Below are 19,635 nucleotides of genomic sequence, written 5' to 3'. Positions count from 1 at the left end.
ACAGATGTGAAAAGGTCATAATTTGGACTGTGAGACCAACCATACACATCATTGAACTTATCAAAAGGTTAAAACAGCGACTCTGAAGTACGCTAAAACAGGGAGTGACAGGTAACAGATTAAGACAAGTTTTCTTCAAGAACATAAAACGACAGCAAATATAATTCGTGAAATACAATATGAATAATAAAAATATTATAAATGAGACATTTGTGCAAATAAACTATAACAAAAGAGGGGGCAATACCCCTGGGCACTCACCTGGAAGAAAAATGATACTGAGGAGGAAGTCTTTGTGGGACGTAATCAGCGAAATGTACCAATGAACCAATGTTATAGCAAAGACCTATTTTGAGGGGCAACCCCAACACTCCCCACCCCCCTCCCCCTGTGATCCCACTCAGACCTCTTTTTTATCTTAAATAGCATGAATAAACTTTGGTGCATCACAAGTGATGAAGGTTGTGGTCAAGATTCATCAAAATTGTGTACTTTCAGAGAAGAAGTTGCAAATATGTTTGTGGATGGACAGATGGATGGACAGATGGATGGACAGAAAACACGCCATCCCATAGGCTCCCCAGAACTACGTTCCACATGATCTAATAAAAAAACTGAAATGTCTTGCATCAATAGGTGTTCAACCCCCTGAGTCAATACTTTGCAGAAGAGCCTTTGGCAGTGATTACAGCTTCAAGTCTTCTTGGGTATGTCTGTGTCAGCTTCGCACATCTGGATTTGGGGATTTTCTCCCATTCTTCCTTGCAGATTTACTCAAGCTCTGCCATGTTGGATGGGGAGTGTCGGTGAACAGCAATCTTCAAGTCTTTCCACAGACTTTCAATGGGATTCAAGTCTGGGCTTTCGCTGGACCACTCAAGGACTTTCACGTTCCTGTTTTGACACCACTCCATTGTTGCTTTGGCTGGATGTTTGGGGTTATTGTCCTGTTGGAACATAAATCTATGCTGCAGTGTAACGTCTTTTGCACTCTGAAGCATGTTCTCATGGATTTACCTGTATTTAGCTCCTTCATTGTTCCCTCCATCCTTACAAATCTTCCAGTCCCTGCTGTTGAAAAGCATCCCCACAGCATGATGCTACCACCAGCGTGCTTCACGGTAGGGATGGTGTTAGATGGGTGATAAGCTGTGCTCAGTTTCCACCAGATGTAGCACTTTGCATTCAGGCCAAAGTTCAATTTTCGTCTCATCAGCCCACAGAATCTTTTTCCTCATGCTATCAGAGTCTTTCACGTGCCTTTTTGCAAACTTCAGGCAGCTGTCATTTGCCTTTTTCTCGGGAGTGGCTTCCGTCTGGCCACTCTCCCATAAAGCCAACATTTGTAAAGTGCTGAAGAGACTGTTGTCCTTCCGGCAGGTTCTCCAATCTCAGCCAAGGAACTCTGTGGTTGTCAGAGTGGTCATTGGGTTCTTGTTCACATCCCTGATCAAGGTCCTTCTTACCCTGTTGGTCAGTTTGGTCAGACGGCCAGCTCTAAGAAGAGTCTGGGTAGTTGCATGTACTTTCCATTTCGTAATGATGTAGCTCACTGTCCTCTTGGGAACTATCAACACTCCAGAAATTGTTTTATACCCTTCCCCAGATCTATGCCTCCTCACAATTCGATCTCAGACTAGGTTCGTACGGGTCCTTAAAACCCATAAAAGTCCAACATTTCTGAGTTGTACAATTTAAGTACTTAAATGTCCTTAAATTTCAGGAAAATGTTCAAAAGTCAATAAAAGTCAATAAAAATCAGATTTTCCTGTTATTTGGTGAAGGGTATTTCATTTTCCTCGCACTAGTATTATAAACAAGGACAAATGTGTCCAAGAGCCGCGTCCTAAAGGTTTTGTCTTCACCAGAAGAACAAGAACAAGAAGAGGAAGAAGAAAAAAGAAAAAAGAAAAAAGAAAACAACTTCTGATATTTCGTCACGTGCCTTGATTAAGCCAATAGCGAGACCCGTCATAGTGTATTTACGAAATATAGTGTATTTACGAAATAAATAGTGTATTTACGAAAGTACAATACATGAAATGGAATAATCTTTAAATAGTTGTCCTAACTTTTGCAACTAACCCTCTGTCCAAAAGGGTTAACAACTTTTTGTTAACTTTTGCAACTGTCCAAAAACAAGAAGTTTGAGAAGTTGTGGTGGGTAGTTTGTAAAGTGTTGCTAGTTTCCCATGGTCAGGCGTCTGTTGAGAGGGGTTTTTCCCTCAACAGACAGATAGAGAAGGACAACCTGGGTGAAGGCATGCTTGTGGCACTGAGGAAGATTATTGATTATTTTGTACTGGTTGGTGGAATGCTCAAAGTTGAAATTCCAAAGGAACTGCTATCCTCAGCCTCCAGTTCTCGACATAAATACCATCAATATCTTGAAGAAGAGAAAAGAAAGAAAGGGCAAGAAGCCATCCAAAGAAAACGAAAAATGGTTGAAGATGAAGTGGATGGTTTGAAAAAGAGAAAGAAGGTGTTGGAAACTGACATAGAAGGTCTGACCACATTGTCAGAAAAATATGCAGACGAGGCCGAGGCAAAAGGTGGCAAAATTAGCCACAGTCTTCTGGTAAAATCAAATGCTCTCAGGCACTCTGCCAAGCAAAAACAGGGGGAACTCAAAGTTCGAGAAAGAGAAATTGAGGAGAAGACTAAATCCTTGCCTGCTATGTCCTAAATGGATATTACAATGACATGAAGCTTACAAAATGTACTGTTCTGTAGTGTAGAAGCAGTCAGGAGCTGTTGCAACTTTGGAGGTGGCAGCACCTACAATAACATTTTAACATAACAACATATTAACATTGAGAGTGCTGCCATCTGAAAACTTGTGTCTGCTCCTGGCTGATTCTACAGTCACTGTGAAGTGAATTTGCCAATTGGCTGTGTGGCGCGTTGTGCCTTGTCAACTGAATAAGCTCCTGCTGTGTTCTGTATATTCATTATTAAAATAGATTTTTTGTAAACTTACTATCTTTGTTAATTTCTGGGTGACTCACCTAAATTTACCCCTGGAATTTCTAGGATGTGGTCCTTAAAAAGGGGTTATTTTAGCCCTTAAAAGTCCTTAAAAAAGACATCTCAAAATAAGTGGGAACCCTGTCCAGACTTCTACAGACAGTTCCCTGGACTTCTTGGTGGAGTTTCTCCTCTGACGTGCACTGTTAACTGTGGGACATTACATAGAAAGGTGTGTTTCTTTCGAAACCATATCCAATCAATTGAATTGGTCAAAGGTGGACTATAATCGAGTTGGAGACATCTCAAGGATAATTAAATCAAAGGAAATTAGATCCACCTGAGCAAAATTTGCAGTGTCATGGCAAAGGGGTTGAATATTTATTGACCCAAGACATTTCAGCTTTTCATTTCTAATTAATTTGAAAAACCGGTCAAACAAATTCCACTGTCATAATGGAGTATTCCGTGGACATAAGTGACAAAAAATTTAAATATAATCCATTGTAAATTCAGGTTGCAACAACAAAATGTGAAAACGTCAAGGGGTGTAAATACTTTCTGAAGCACTGTATACATGCTGTGATTAATTGTTGTACATTTGTGTCATTCCATGGTGTTCTCTCCATGGAAATACCTGTTTGCCTGCCATTGTAAATACATCTTTGTTACTGCCACTAAAAGCCATTGCGATGAGAAACTGTGTCCTGACTTATTCTGTCCATTCTGATGGCGGCACAAGATTGCTGAGGCGTTTGGGCAGCTCAGATTCGTTATCGAAGATCAATCTCAGATGCGGTTAAAGCATGGCAAAACAAACATGGGCGCGAAGATCCGGCCAGATTTGAGAGTTGCAAGCAGTGTCTGTCGTCTCTTGAAGACACGCCGCCCTATCGCAGTTATCCAGAGGGGATGTCTCTGTTACATTATCTGAGGCATAGCCGCATAGCCGTTACTGCGAAGTTTACAAAAAGGATGGTGTGCATGTGTGTATGTGATAAAATTATGAGGAACAGAAATGAAAAAGAGGTGTGTGTAGGTGTGTGTGTGTGTGTGTGTGTGTGTGTGTGTGTGTGTGTGTGTGTGTGTGTGTGTGTGTGTGTGTGTGTGTGTGTGTGTGTGTGTGTGTGTGTGTGTGTGTGTGTGTGTGTGTGTGTGTGTGTGTCCAATCTGACTGTCAAGTTCTGAATTGGTCAATTTCAGTTTATTATTTAAATGATTGATTTTTGTCACCTCGGCAAGAAGAGCTTTGGCAATGTCAATTGGAGAATATGCACAAACGTCTTCGTTTATTTTGGGCAGCATCTCGTACATCTTCCTCAATGCGTTGCCGTTTCTGTTGGTCAGCTTCAGAGGGACAATCCTAAAGAGGAAGATCATAATAGAAAACTTGGCAAAACACACTTGAAAGCCTTTTTCACCTCCAAGGCTGGGGGAGCTTTCTTCACATATAACTTAATGCCCAACATTCCTTGTTGACAATGGACAAATGGAGTTTTCAAGTTATCTTATCAGGATTAAAATATAGAATTCAAAAACATTACGCTGGTTGCTGAACATTACGAACACGGGAGGCATGAAACCTGGAGTGAAGTAAGATACAAGTTATTATAATTGAATCACAAAAATGGAGATAATTCAGTTTGTTTGTCCACCTTCGAGAAAATAAACAATGTTCGTGCATTCAGAAGTGAAGGCACCACCAATGAATATAGCTGCACAGCAAACAAGTTTATGATTGGATGTTTTAACCACAGAGGGAGGAGTGGGGGGGGGGCTAGCATGATAGAAGAGATAAGAGGTCCATGCACTCACCTCTGACCTCTCTAAATGTAGTTGCTAATTCCAGCACAAAACTATCAGTCTTACTTTGGCAGCACAAGAGAATACTAAGATAAGAAGTGACTATCAGGGATGATTCTTCGCAGTGGCTGTACCCCCCACCCACCCCCGCCCCTAACCCACGTCCCCCAACATAAGGTGGGAGCAAAATCTTCCCTTCTGCCCGGATTGATCAGGGCTCTTTCCTTCTGCCTGGATTGGTCAGGGCAGTGTGGTCGCTGTCAGAGTGCCAATCGCCAGACTGGCACATTCTTTTTGTCTCTGTCTCTTCTCTCTCTAAATTTGTCGTGGCTCTGACTTCACGAATGCTGCGGTACACCATCCTGAAATTGGGGGGTGGGGGGTCTCTGGGTCGCTCCTCGGAGTTCAGTCAGCTGTCTCTCTGCCAAGGGCCTGTTTGAGAGAACTGTCTGGAGCTATACAACACCAACAACAACAATAAAGAAAGAATAAAATGGAGAGAGTGATCCACCATGAAGGATCACAAGATCCTGATGCAGATCGAAGCGTCAGCACCTCGTGATCTTGCACGGTGGAAAACTCAAACCATTTTACATTGACTCGTGTGGCCCGAGTTCGAATCTTGGCCCAATTATAAACTACCACCCTGGTGCTTTGCATGCAGGTTGATACCATCCCTCAAGTAAATAGAAAATTGAGAATCCTGTCAGCAAGCATAAGTTGGTGGACGTTGAAGATCACATGGTGTCGTTTGTGAAGATGTGACAAGTTATTGCCAACACCGAACAGCTTAAAAGTTCGTGCCTGAATGCATAGGGGCACTGCATCATGTCAGCAGCACTGCCAGGCTTCAGTTATGATGCAATCAAACTTCAGCTCCCAATTAATGACTTCTCACACTCTCTACAAGGATTTTTTGGCAGTTCAACCACAAACAAATCTTCACTTTTGCTGAAACATACCGATGATATTTGTAGAACTTCTTCCTCTTCTTTTTATCCTCCAACTTATTGCAAACATGTTGCATGATGGTTTCAGTACTCCCATCATGTCCTTCAAAAATAAGCACACTCTGTGGTGTGGACTTCTTTTTGAAAATCTTAAATTGTTTGAGAAGCTCTTTCCACTGGGTTTCTGTGGAACAGTGAAACGATGGACCAGTCAATAGAAATGTTCAAAAAGGAAACACAAGCATCAAAAAGCGAATTCATAAATATCAATGATTACATTTTGAAATAAAATATGTTTTGAGAATTGCACATTTGGAATATCAATCATGTCATATTTTTGAAAACAAAAAATTAATTCGATTTAAAAAAGTTTCATGTCAATAATTTGGTTTACACTGTCATGTTACGTGGTGACAATTTTATCCAAAAAGTCCTCGCGACATTCATTTGAAATACTGCTTGCCAATAACATCAGTACTGTGAATATCTTATGGATTGATGAAGAGTTGAACAACAGAAGATCTCACTGAAAGGCTCGATCCGCATGCAGACCTTCACCAAAATCGAATCGGCTTGTTCTTGTCACCAACCCAACTCGTTCACGAAGTTTTGTCATTACCCGTCCACAAGTTTTTGAAATATCATGCGAAATATCGTTTTTGGCCCTATCTTTTGCAGTGACCTGCTTTGCAAGACCAAGCATGCACAAACCTTTCCTGGCCCAACATCAGGTGACTGACTGTATCATAGCCAGTTCTTTTAGGTTCCACGATGTAGGCTTGAGGATGAATAGGGAGAGGTATTTTAGAGAGTGAGCTGCTCAGAAGTTTTTGTCGATACTCAATGAAAGGTTTTTTTTTCTGATAACTACTCAACGGGATTCTCTTTGCAAGTCCACATATCGTTGGGTTGTTTTCAGAGAAAAATAATGCGGGAACTTCATGCTCTTGGTTTTAACATTCGGTTCTGATTCAACCAAACTAACGTTCCACCTTGTTCTGGTTCTTCTTAAGCCAAATAATCTATCTCGAATTCCAGCAATCTGTGTGTGCGTGTCTGTATGCGACCGCAGTTTCTCGACGACCACCAGTCCGATCGGATTGAAACTTGCCAGGAATATTGCCGGGGCCCCGCGGATGTGCCTTTTCAAGGTTTGATATCAATCGGACGAGCGGTTCCCAAGTTACAGCCATTTATCTGTCAACCAATGACAAGACACGGTGCTCTGAAGTCACGAATGACGTCACAATTAATGTTTATTTATTTATTTTCCCACGATTGACGTCACAATTCTTCTTTTTCGTTTAGTATGACATCACAATCGACGCTGGGGACCTGAGTATGTGCCTTTTCAAGGTTTGATATTAATCGGACAAGCGGTGCCCAAGTTACGGCCATTTATTTCCCAAACCAATGACAGGACACGGTGCTATGACATCACGAATGACGTCACAATTAATGTTTATTTATTTGTTTTTTGTGAATACATTTGTGAATACATTTAGAGAGAGGGGCGAGAGAGGAGGGGGGAAAGAGGAGGGGGAAAGAGGGGGGGAGGGGGGCAAGAGGGGGTAGAGAGGGGGGAGAGAGGGGGCGAGAGAGAGGGGGCGTCACAATTCAAGAGAGGGGGAGAGAGGAGGGGCGAGAGAGGGGGTGAGAGTGGGGGCGAGAGAGAGGGGCAAGAGAGAGGGGCGAGAAAGGAGGGGGGGAGAGAGTAGGGGCGAGATTAGGGGGGAGCGAGGGGGGCGAGAGAGAGCGGGCATCACAATTCTTCTTCGTTTGAAATGACGTCACAATTGACGCTGGGGACCTGAGTATGTTTCCCAGGTGTTTCCCAAGTTATGGCCATTTATGATACGGTTGGTCCGATCTAATTGAAAAAATGCCCCAATCCAGTCGTCGTTTATGAGAGCGAAGGAACGAAGCTGCACATACTGGCACACCTCACCCACGAGAGAGGGTACTGGCACGAGAGAAGGGGAGAGAGGAGGGGGCGAGAGAGTGGGGGAGGGGTGAGAGGGGGGGTGAAAAAATGCCCCAATCCAGTCGTTGTTTACGCACGTACGGGCACGTACCTACGGGCCCGCACTAGTAATAATTTTTAAAAATACCAGTTGATTTCCCCCACCCGCTCCCTTTCTTGAAGCCGCCTCCTTTTTTTATAATTATTTATTTTGTCAAACATCATGATGAAAAAATAAAGAAATAAAAATTGCACCCACGACTGAAGGAAGCTATCCAATTAAATTGCTGCACCACTTAAAAAAGTAGTCCCACAGGGGACTGATGGTTACTGATGGGGACTGACTGATGGCTGAAAAAACACCCGTAAAAAACATTTGTCCAATCCAGATCTTCACCGAAATCGAATCAATTTGTCCTCATCACACATCCAACGTGTCCACCAAATTTCGTCCGAATCCGTCCAAAACTTTTTGAGTTATCCTTCTCACAGACAAACAAAGAGGGAGACAAACAGTAGTGGTTTAATATTAGACTGTATGCTATCTGTGTGTACATGTACGTGTGGACTCGCCTCGGAACTGGATATGCTTGGACGTGGAACATCGCTTACTTAAAGTAACACAGGGTCCGCGTCCCATGATGAATAAGCATCTGAAATATACACTGCTTGAAATACTGTACACTGCTTGCTCAATAACATTCAACTTAACATGTACTGTGCTTGTTTTCACCACACGTGTTTCGTGTAGACTCCTTTCCAACCATGTGTTTTCATTTCTGATCCCTCACCTTAATCCTCTTTCCCTTTTCACTCCAAAAAACGACAAACAACAAAAAACAAACCTCTTCTTCACCCCAACTAAAATGAACAAAACAGGCAGAAACAAAAACTCTTTGCTGATGACTTCACCCTCTGCCAAACCATCTGTCATTCCTCAGATGGGCAAGCAGCAGCCTCTTCACTCACTGCAGATCCGGATAAAATCACAAGCTGGTCCAAGACGTGGAACATGTCTTTCAATCCTGACAAATCTCACACTCTCACCATGTCACTCCGAAAGGGACCGTTTGGAACCCCCCCACCCCCAGCCCCTTCTACTTTCTCAACAATCCTCTTGATAAAGTCCTTTCATTCAAGCTTTTGGTCCTCACGATCTGCCATGATTTTTCCTGGGAAAGCCACATTTCTAAGCTGTCCTCCAAAGCCGGTCGTCGATTGGGCATCCCACGTCATGCAAAGTCCTTCCTTGGCACACCTGAGCTCCTGACCACAGACAAAGCTTTCATCTGCAGCCTGATGGAGTACTGCTCTCCCTTCTGGGCTGGTGCTCCCACCTCTCACCTTTCTCGGCTTCATGCTGTGGAAACCAAGGCATTTAAGATCATTGGTGGGTTCCGTGATGAGGCTGCGTCTTTGGGTCTCTCACTCTCTCACCACTGGCAAGTCGGTGGTCTTTCTGTCTTCTTCCGACTCCTCTCCAGCGTCGCCCCCCTGCCCCCCCCCACTCTGTCTGCGATCTACCCCCCCCACCCCACCCATATTTCCGCAGTGCACTGAATGTCTGCCAGCAACCCCCTTCTGGTAAAACTACCAAAATCAAGAATCACTGCTCACCTTCACCCTTTCATTCCTCTCTTTTCCTGCCTTTAGAACAAACTCCCACACTCTCTTCAATCCCACTGTTCCCTGCAGGTTTTCAAAACCGCTGTTCACCGCCATCTCTTATCTCCCCCCATCCAAAACCATAATCTCTTCCCACCCCCATTAATGCACCCCAAACCCACCTCCTTCAAATTCCCTGCTTTCCTTCATGAAACGACCTGTTGTGTCCATTTTGCTTACCCTATGCACCCCGCCCCATCCCTCTCCCTTCCACTGATCTCTTCATGTCTCTGTTCCCCACTAGCTTGTGCTTCCCTCTTCCACCTCTCTCATCTCCTGCTCCCCTTGCTATATGTTCTGTGTTAGCTCTTACATGAGCCTCCACACTGTCCATTGAAAAAAAAAGCAACAAAACGACTTCAATTTGCAGTCCTCTGTTCATCTCTTCTTGATTCCTTCTCCTTTTCAACATTCCCACACTGAATCTTCACTGAATAAAATGTTTCTTCCTTCAAAATCTCTTAACATTAAAAAAACACTTTTAAAATATGTCTCACTCTTATTACAACTCTATCAGGAACAACCCATGCTTTCATTTTCTTCTTCATCCCAATGTTTCCTCTGCTTCTTTTCCACCAGGTTTATTTTCTGAAAGCTTTTCATTCCTAAATGCTTAGATTCATACACCACACCTCCCCCCCACTCGTAACAACAGCTCCACATTCCTTCGTGCCTTCAATGGAGAATGTTTTTCCCCCCTCCCCCCATCCCATTTGGTCTCAGTGTGATCAAATTTGGGAATCTTCAGACAGAAATCTTTCAGAGGCTGTGGGCACACTGCCATCAATTTCTCTTCTCGTCCACTGATGGTGGCAAAACCCTCCATGTCAGTACTATCTCCCTCCATGCTTCCCCATCATCCAGCCCTCTCTGTTTCCCCCCCACCCCTCCTCTTTTGGTTTCCCCGAACCCCACCTTCTTCTGACTTCCCTCGCACTCTCCACTTGCTCCTTTTCTACATTCCTGCACCCTACCAGCAGCTCCTCCTCCCCTGACCCTGACTGTGTGGACCTCAAACATTCGAGGCCGATGCTCCAACCTGACAGCTCCATCAATCCAGTACGCTGCTGATAGGACAGTGGACATCTGTTTTAAGAACCACTCCTCCCGCAGGAAATTTGATGACAAAAGCTCGAATGGTAAACAATCGCAAAACACCCTCTCAAGAACCACGGAAGCAATTATTAAACACCACCGTCTCACACTGTGTGCCAGATGGGCTAATAAGGATTATAATCCAAAATAAATAATTATTTGTACTTTCTGTGACCTTGCACTTTGACATTTTGACACATTTATTAATTTGTCTTCTCCATATTGTCACAATGTTTGATGAAAATCTGATGACAAAAGCTCATATGATAAGGTTATGGAATAGACAGACACACTGACACACACATAGAAGTGATTGCAAAACCCCATCACCTGCTGTGCTGGGGATGGGCGAACAAGTGGAGAGCATAACCTGGTTACGACTGCAGTCCCTCAATATTAAATTATTAACGATAAAAACGATATTATCATCTCAAGAGGACCATGTAGCCTCGTGAGATGCGGCGAATGTTTGCAGTTTTGAGGGCTATCAATTACATCTGCTTGAGCAGACAACATGAATCCTCCAAATTATTGCACATCAAAGGCGGTGGCAGGGAAAACTAACTTTGACATAGTGATTCAGGTGTTTGTTTTTTGACAGGAATTGTAGACTATACAGTATTTTCTTGGTGTCAAGATGATGGGAATGGCATTAGAGCACTGAGCTTGTCAGGAAGAACCAGGAAGTGGAATGCCTGCATTTGCATAAAAAAATAGAGCAAGGAAAACGCCATGAGTTGGCATCCTATGAAGCGGGGAACAGAGAAGGGAGGCAGATAAGAGGGGGCAACGAGGTGTGTGAAATCCTCCTTAGTTGCCCCATGCATGAGGAATGAAACCAATGTCATAACATGGTGTTGCGGGTACTGATAGAGTGCTCCTTAAAGTTACATCACTTCCCCAAAGGTCACCCGTCTGTGTTTGTCTGTATGCGGGTGTGTGTTTGTGTATGTTCGTCAACTCTCGAGTCCAAGTCCCTGTAAAAAAGGGGGGGGGGGGAAGAAAAGTAATTTGCTATCATTTGGTGATAATACTCATTGCGACATTAAAAAAATCCTGCCGATTTGTTAAGAACCACAGGGGAGCACCCTTTGAATGGAATGGTGATACATTGAAGGGATATTTCCACTCGTGAATCATTCGGAACTTGGAATGTACGTTTATGCCCCATTCTTGGGTACGAGAGGGGTAAATTTCAAAGCTCAGAAAATATCAAAGCAGTCAACTCACAAACCAACCAATCAGCCAAGAAGTCAAGAAAACACCAAAAAAAACAAACAAATTAGAGATCAAATAACTATTCCACAAACCAACACCGAGCGAGAATGGTGATTCACAAGAACAAACCAGTAGCCTAAAATACTCCATCATTGTCATCACCCTGTGTTTCCTAAGCCTTGACTTGCAGCTTAACCACCCGTCTTCTGGCCTCACCTTTCTTGGCAAACCAACTTTTTTGCACCGTTTTGGGAACCGTTCCAACCACGTACTTTTCCAGTACATCGGGGTGAGAATCAGAATACAGCTTGAACAGTTCATCTGTGAAAAACCATGCGAGCAAGTGGAAAGTAAAGAATTTTAAAAAATGTGCATTACATGCAGACATGCAGGCCATTTCCTTCAGAAATTGATTCTTGTGATCCAATCCTTGGCAGGTGATGAAATAGTGTTTAAAGTGCAGCTAATATATGCCTTATCATTATTCCAACATATTCCACTTTCAGAAGTTGCACGTCAGCCAACACTACACGCCCAAAATTTGGAGTATCATTTTGGGCTAAATGAAGATTTTGGTTGCCAACTCCTGATTGATGCCAACACAACCATGCACAATGGCACTAGATTTAAGGCAGTATATCTACTGCATATGCTTACTGTCCACACCACGTGAAAAATGACTTCTTAAATGTCGTCGTCTTCAACTAGTCAAGCCCATCATCTCCTCCACACATGTTCTCAGACTCACTGTCTACTCCACAACATCATCAACAGTGGGAGTTGATAGATTTTTATTCTCAAATGTATGACATGAGCGAGCAGAGTTCTGTGCACAGAATGTCAAAAGAGAAGCAGCATTTGTCATCTGCCTCCCCGACTCTGCACTTAGAGTTCTTGCATGCATAGGATGAAATTTCAAGGATGCTTTTTGTTGATTGCATCTGCATGCAGTCAATTCCCAGGACATCAACTGCATCATTTATCAGCATCTATCTCTGTCCCATAGGTGGTGGAATATCTGGGTGCTGTTGGAAGCCACGCTTGTAAATGGTGGCTTGGAAATTGGCTCGCTCAACATGCTTATGCAAGGCATCTCAATTTGGTGACAATACATTCTCTGCCCTTGTCACCAAAGAGAACATTGCATATCTGGCATCAGTCATGTTTGCGTATTCCTACTGACAATAGAGTTTGCAAACAAAGACTTTCAGATCTGACACAATGTCTTCAATTACTGTGAACGATTCCCCTGGAGATTGAAATGGTGAACACAATGTTGGGTTGGCTGTAATCAGTTTGACAGCCTTTGTCTAGACTTCACTATAAAATGAACTGACAGTCACAACTAATGAAGCAGTGGAGGGCAACCAGTGGACTCCAAGATGTTGCGCAATAGCCTTGAGATGAAGAGGTCGCATTCTCTTCTTTCCCAGTGTGGAAGTAGAGCTTGGAGCCCCCAAGACTTGAAGTTAATGTCAGGACTCATGATAATGATAATGTTGCCACCGGATTTGGAAATATAGCTCGCATGTAACAACATCCTTGTGTCCGCCTCTCTCTGTGAACAGTGCAGCTCTTCGATGTCGCTTATAAGAACCATTCCATCTTGTGGAATGATTACATGGCAGAGTTCTCCATGAGCCACAGTTACTGTCACACCTTTCAGTCTTCCAACACAACACTTGCGCTACATCTTGAACAGGAATTTAACCAACTGCTCCTTGTTGTCACTATGTGACAGGAAAATTTTCCACTGTTTTGGAATTAGTCTGGCTTTTCAATATTGATTTTCTTCGGGCTGCTTGCTGCTCTTCAATTGCACTCTGCAGCTGGATATCTGTCTGTCGCAAAGTGTCCTGCAATTGAACCATCAGTGCAAGCAAAATTCAACAATCGATGGAGATTCTTGTCAAGTTAAGCGATGTTCTGTGGCATGTACTTTGGACTCGTTTGTTGCAACACGGCCATCCCATCCACAATCGAGACACTCCCTCTTGATGTCTCGACCTTTGGCGATGATTCGGGGCTGATTCAAGTTAATGCAGCCGCCTTGCCTTATTAGTCTTTACAAGGCAACCAGCATGTGCAGCGATACCCAGTGGAAGTGGGCCAAAACAAGATGACATTATGTTCTTCACATCAATTTTGTGACCTCTGCCTATGATGACAAATCTGGCAAGAAGGTTCCATTTACTTTTCGAACCGATTTCTTTACCCTTTGCCTTTGTCGTCACCTTGTTCCCTTCATCATTGAAAGATTTAAGCTTCATTTTCCATAATGTGTAGTTGAGGTCAGTCTCAATTCCCTGCAGTGTTGACAAAAGGTAACAAATGCATCATCTCCCTTCTGGTGAGCAGTCTTCAGGTCAAGGCAAACTTAAGTTATAGGCATAGTTATAGTCAAGGCAAACTCAAACTTGTGACCCAAAATTATACGATAAAAGCGTTTCCTGACATGCAACTTCTGAAAGTGGGACAAGTTAGAATAATGAAACGGCATATACTATACATTAATTAGCTCACTCAAAACAATATTTCATCCTCTGCCAAGAAGTGGACCACAATAATCATTTTCTGAAGGGATAGGATGGGCAGAGTCCAGATTTTAATTGTAAAAAAAAAAAGAGAGATCTGTGCAGAGCTTTACAAAAGGTGAATCACAGTCCTTCAAAACAAAGAGGGAGAGTTAAATTGAACAGATGTCTGTTTACAGGACTCAGCAAGTTCTGATATTTCATTCATACATGACTGGAAGCAACAAAGAGAAACGAAGTTCATTGGAGAGACAAAACATTTTCAAACTCACAAAGTTGCAACTCTTTCTGACTTGCAACTGCTTCATCCAATCTTGTGTTGGGAATTCTGCACAGAAGATGAAACAACGGGTCACGCTCCAAAAGCTACGAAGGTACCTAAAATGCCCACCAATGATAACTGACTTCAAATAATTTTAGATTCAATTTGCTATAGTCTCACTTCTATGGGTTGACAGGATGGACTCCAGGTTGTGGTAACTGAATTATTAAAATGTAATTTATAATAACGTAAAAATGCAAGATTTACTTCGTTTAGCACTTTGACAAATAATTCAATCAATGTATATACTGAGAAAGCTAAGTAAAGAGCAGAATACACACATTTCTCTGATTTAGTCATAAACAACATTGAAAAAAACTTTATGTATCCGGTGACCATCTTAGTCAGTAGGGCAAAACATGACTCTCCTATTCTCCCCCTCCCCACACCCCTCTCGGGGCTGTAAATAAATTCTATGACAAACCAAAATCCCTTTATGTAGCATATTTGAAGTCCATAAAGGTCCATCTGATATCTTGGTAAAAAGTGTATATATACTCAATATTCTATGTAGTTTTAAGTCTTCAGCTTGCAACTATGTAGCTGGCCGAAGTCTTCCTTCTGTGCACAAAATTGTCTTGTATTTTATTCATTAAACAGCTTGTATTTGAATTATACTTTCCTGTGACAAAGATTGCTTCCACAAGGTACACATGCTCGCCTCTGAGTTGTCTCGCCTCGTTTTGATTCCCGAACAAGCCATAAACTGTCAGTCCGGTGTTTCACGAGCAGGGTGATTTATGCCGTCCGTCGGATGTTTCATGGACAGGGTGTGCTCCGTCCCTCAGATGGACGTTAAATGGGATTCCCGTCTGCCAGCATTCGTCGGTGCATTGTAAAGATCCCACAGTGTCCTTCGTGAAGAGTAGGCAAGCTATCGCCGGCACCAGAGCCAAATTCCAAATTCCTGCCCTAACTAGTCGAACGTCAGGCTTGGCCACCCTGTACATAAGAAGTCAGGGCAAGGTTCCACCAGCTGACCACACAAGAAAGGTGGGATAATGGTGGTCGTTAAAGAAGAAGATAATCTACCTCTTACAAAAATTATTCAGTCTGTTTGTGTCACGAGAGTGAAATTTTCAAAGTATATTATTTCTCACTTATTCAATTAAAAGGTGTTAATTGGAATGTGAAAAAACCCAAAATGTTGCAGGAGAGGAACTCGTACAAATCACTTACATTGTAACTTTCATTATGAGAGACCTCATGTGAAACAATCGCCGTGACAATGAACTCCGCAATTCCACTGGCATAGCCAAGATGACGAGGAGGCTCCGGTCTGTAAACAGCAAAAGTCTATGCAGCATGTCTGTCGACTCGTCATCCATGTATTGGGCAGACTCGATTAAAAACACTGCGGGTGCTTTTGAAACCTGAAAAAGATAAATCATCGACAAGGATGACAACAAAGAAAGAACATAAATGGCTTTATGGTAAGAGGAGGGAGAGAAACATGGAAAAAGGAGACGTTGATTTGAAAAAAGATTTTGAATCAACAATCCTAAGGTAATTTTAAACAATTTGGAGACACATCATTATTTTAAAGAGCTTCAAACACAAAATCTAATTGTTCCAATTGACAAAGCAAATAATAGTATTGCATTTGTGCATAAAACATTCTATGTTCAAACAAATTTGGAAGAATTGGGCTTTCAGACTGGACGAACAACAAAGACCGAGAAAATAAGTAATGATAATAAAATAGACTTGACACAACACAATATCATCAATTCCTCTACAATTCCATGTTAGAATAAAGGTCAGCGCACATTTGGGACCGGGGCACTCGTCCGGAGACCACGGCCCCATATAAAACTCGGAGCTCTGATTCGTACCAAGGTTGGCGAGTTACTGAGATCGTTTCCGGCTCTGAGGCCTGCCGAGGCATCCCGCGCAGGCACCGGCAGCACCACACCCCATGATCCAGTGAATCCATGACTCCCCAGGTCCGACGCAGACGTCTATTGACCTCTGACTCACAGCCAGCAGAGATATGGATATCACTGCCAAGGCAAGTGAATCTCTTCATGACCTCAACATCCTCACCACAAACAGACACAGACAGGAAAGCAGCATCCAAGATGTCAGAGAAAGCCTGGATCTTAGTTTTGACCCAGGAAACCCAAAATCCCAGCAGCTCCGACTCCTCATTCAGCACCACAAGGGATATCCAAAAGGATATCAAAAGTCTCTGCAATGATGACTGCATCATCTGCGAAATCAAGGTTCGAGATCTTGACATTCCCAAACAATGCACCGCAGCTTGATCTCTCTGACATCCTCCCGAGAATCCAGTCCATACAAGTGCTGAAAAGTGTGGGGGCAAGTACACATCCCTGACGAACTCCAGTAACAACTGGAAATAAGTCAGAGATGGTACCACCACACTTCACAACACTCTCAGTACCAGAGTAGAGTTCAGACATCAGATCGATCAGTTTTGGTGGCACCCCACGAAGACCAAGAATCCTCCAGAGGGCATCCCGATTCACTGAATCGAACGCTTTACAGAGATCAAAATTTGATGCAAGCAGCCCCTGCCAAAACTCTCGTCTGCGTTCGGTGAGGACCCGAAGAGCAAGGATACAGTCAATTGTTGACCTCTTTGGTGTAAAGCCTGACTGCTCTGGACGCTGATGCTCAAGCAGATGGTGGCGAACCCTATCAAGAGTTATCCGAGCAAAGACCTTTCCCGGCACTGAGAGCAGCGTCATCCCTCGGTCATTGTTGCAGTCTTGGCGATCACCCTTCGCTTTCCACAGAGGGACAGCAAGACCCCTCTTCCAATCAGTTAGGATGATGCCTGTGTTCCAGGCAGAGCACAGAACTGCATGCAGTGACACAAGTGCAGCACTTCCACCAGCCTTGAGAAGTTCAGCATGGATGCCACAGACCCCTGGAGCTTTACCTCATTTCAACCGGTTCACCGCAGCCCGTGTTTCCACAAGCAAAGGTGGAACACAGTTGATTGGAGGGTCAGCAACAGAGATTGTAACACCCCTGACATCCAACGAGACAGCTGGTGGATCAGCTTGATACAACCGCTCAAATAACCGGCACAGCGGGCCTTCACTTTGGACTCCTCTGTCAAGAGCCTACCACCCTCTGCTCTAACTGCAGTGCACCGTGGAATGGGCTTGGATGAACGCAATGCGCGATTTCCCCAAAAAGCAGGAGGAGGATCACCTGTCCACAGGTGATGCTCTGCCCCCTCACAGATTCCTTGCACATAGGCCTCCTTGTCCACCCTTAGTGCACGTACAGTTTTACGCCTCAACTCCCTTAACGGCTCAGCTCTGCCATTCAGCCTGGCCCTGCGACTCTGGTCAATGGTATCCAGTGTCCCTTGAGAGACAACATTCTTCTTTGCCCTGCGGTGAGTTCCAAGACCTCCACCGGCAACATCAAGGACGGTGGTCTTGAAGGCACTGCACAACTATTCAGGGCCCCCCAAAGCACCCAGACCCCCTAAATGTCTACTCAGCCTGTTCGCAAACTCCTCAGCTACCCTCTCATCCTTGAGCTTGCCAACGTCCATCCGAGGCTGGGATAGTACCATTCTCCAGGATTTAATGTGCAGTTTCAGAGTTCCTTCAACAAGCCGGTGGTCAGTATTGAGGAACTGAGCACTCCGGTAGACCCTGCAGTTCTGGATCATCCTCCAGCAACCATCAACGAGGACATGGTCAATCTCCTTTGCCACACCACCAGCGTTGGAATACCAAGTCCAGCAATGAGCTTGTGGGCGCTGAAACCATGAACCGGCCACCCTAAGTCAAGGAACTTAGTGCTATTCTGGTTCATAGTTCCTGACCATGGGGACCAACACATGTCTCAGAACCATCCCTATCAGTTCCAATCGATGCATTGAAATCCCCCAAGACTAGAAGTGCATCTCGTCTGGGGCACTGATCAACCGCAGATGAGCGTGGCGTAAAATGCATCCTTCACGGTGAGATCACTCGCCTCAGTCGCAGCAGAGACAGAGACCAAGGAAATGACACCCAAGGAGTGACAAATCCTGTGTCTCATAATACACTCGTTGACCGGTGTTACTTCAATTATCATTGGGGTCAGCTTATTGGACACAGCTACAGTAACTCCTTGGGTATGGTAACCATCAGAGTGATCATACCAATAGTTGGTGTAACCACCCACCATTATAACACCACAATCTGGTCTCCGAACTTCAGAGAGTGCTGCAATACCGATGTCCAAATGCTTGAGCTCAGATGATAACAGAGACAGGTGATCATCCTCTCTTCGGGATAGGATGTTCCAGGCCCACACCCGAAGGGACCGCCTCAGGTTAACCCAAGGAGACCGCTGTCTGGTGGACGACACCTCAGCCCCACTCCAACACTCTCCCACAATCTGACCCAGGAATGTTACCCGTGGTTTTCCACTTATTGTCAAAGATCGGGGGTCCCGAAGGCTTTGTCCCAATCCCGTCATCCGGTGAGCTGCCCTGCGAAGGGAAGCTGCACAGGAGGTACACCGACGGAGTGGGTTTTCAGATTTTTTTTTGCGTTTTTGTGTTTTGCGGAATGAAGGGTTTTTCGGTGGCCAGATGCAAATCCTGCCACCAACCTCCAAATAAAAAGTAACCCAACTGCAGGAGGATGTCCGCAGACACAGTTGGGCACTCGATATGGATGGCGGTTGGCTCACAAGGAGCTCTTCCACCCTTTAACAGGTTTTGTTTTTAATCCTGCTGTGTGTCCATATCCAAACACCCGCCTCACCAAAAGGCCTGGTGGGGGAGACGGTTTAGTCGTTGAAAACCCGACCATGGATCAGGTTAGTACAGGTTTACATCGTGCCTGCAGCAGGTCACAGATCACATCTTGGCTGACAATTTTCTATTATGTTTCTTTCCATCCACGTCCTCAACTGTGGATGCACAAAAGAGCATTCACACGGGAAAAGCCCGATTGTTGTAACCCCAACACCACCCACTCCAACATATGAGACACAACCCGTATTCCTCCCACCTGTATCTCCCAAAGCGTTTTGCGTTGCGTTGGTCAGCCGACTGCGCCAGGTACTGGAAAGCCTTTAACCCTCACCTACTTTCTTTCTCTCTGCATGATCGAATTTTCCTTGAGTGTGTGTGTG

General features: G+C 44.1%; 1 protein-coding gene across 3 annotated transcripts in view; it reads right to left on the bottom strand.

Annotated features, from left to right (window-relative positions):
- LOC147019210 (uncharacterized) overlaps positions 1-19,635 on the bottom strand; it is a 79,547-nt gene that overhangs the window by 30,685 nt on the left and 29,227 nt on the right. For all 3 annotated transcript variants that reach the window (XM_085899562.1, XM_085899560.1, XM_085899561.1), the window contains 5 exons: positions 15,697-15,890; positions 14,468-14,523; positions 11,878-11,982; positions 5,733-5,904; positions 4,201-4,330 (listed from right to left, as the gene is read on the bottom strand). In XM_085899562.1, coding sequence (XP_085755688.1) covers positions 4,201-4,330; positions 5,733-5,904; positions 11,878-11,982; positions 14,468-14,523; positions 15,697-15,890 — 657 coding nt within the window. The remainder of the gene's footprint in view (positions 1-4,200; positions 4,331-5,732; positions 5,905-11,877; positions 11,983-14,467; positions 14,524-15,696; positions 15,891-19,635) is intronic.

Source organism: Eptatretus burgeri, chromosome 10, assembly GCF_056783735.1.
Source record: "Eptatretus burgeri isolate ZD-2024b chromosome 10, Ebu_testis_v1, whole genome shotgun sequence".
Classification (NCBI taxonomy): domain Eukaryota; kingdom Metazoa; phylum Chordata; class Myxini; order Myxiniformes; family Myxinidae; genus Eptatretus; species Eptatretus burgeri.
The sequence above is the reverse complement of the archived record's forward strand: the minus strand, read 5'-3'. Positions and strand labels throughout refer to the sequence as shown.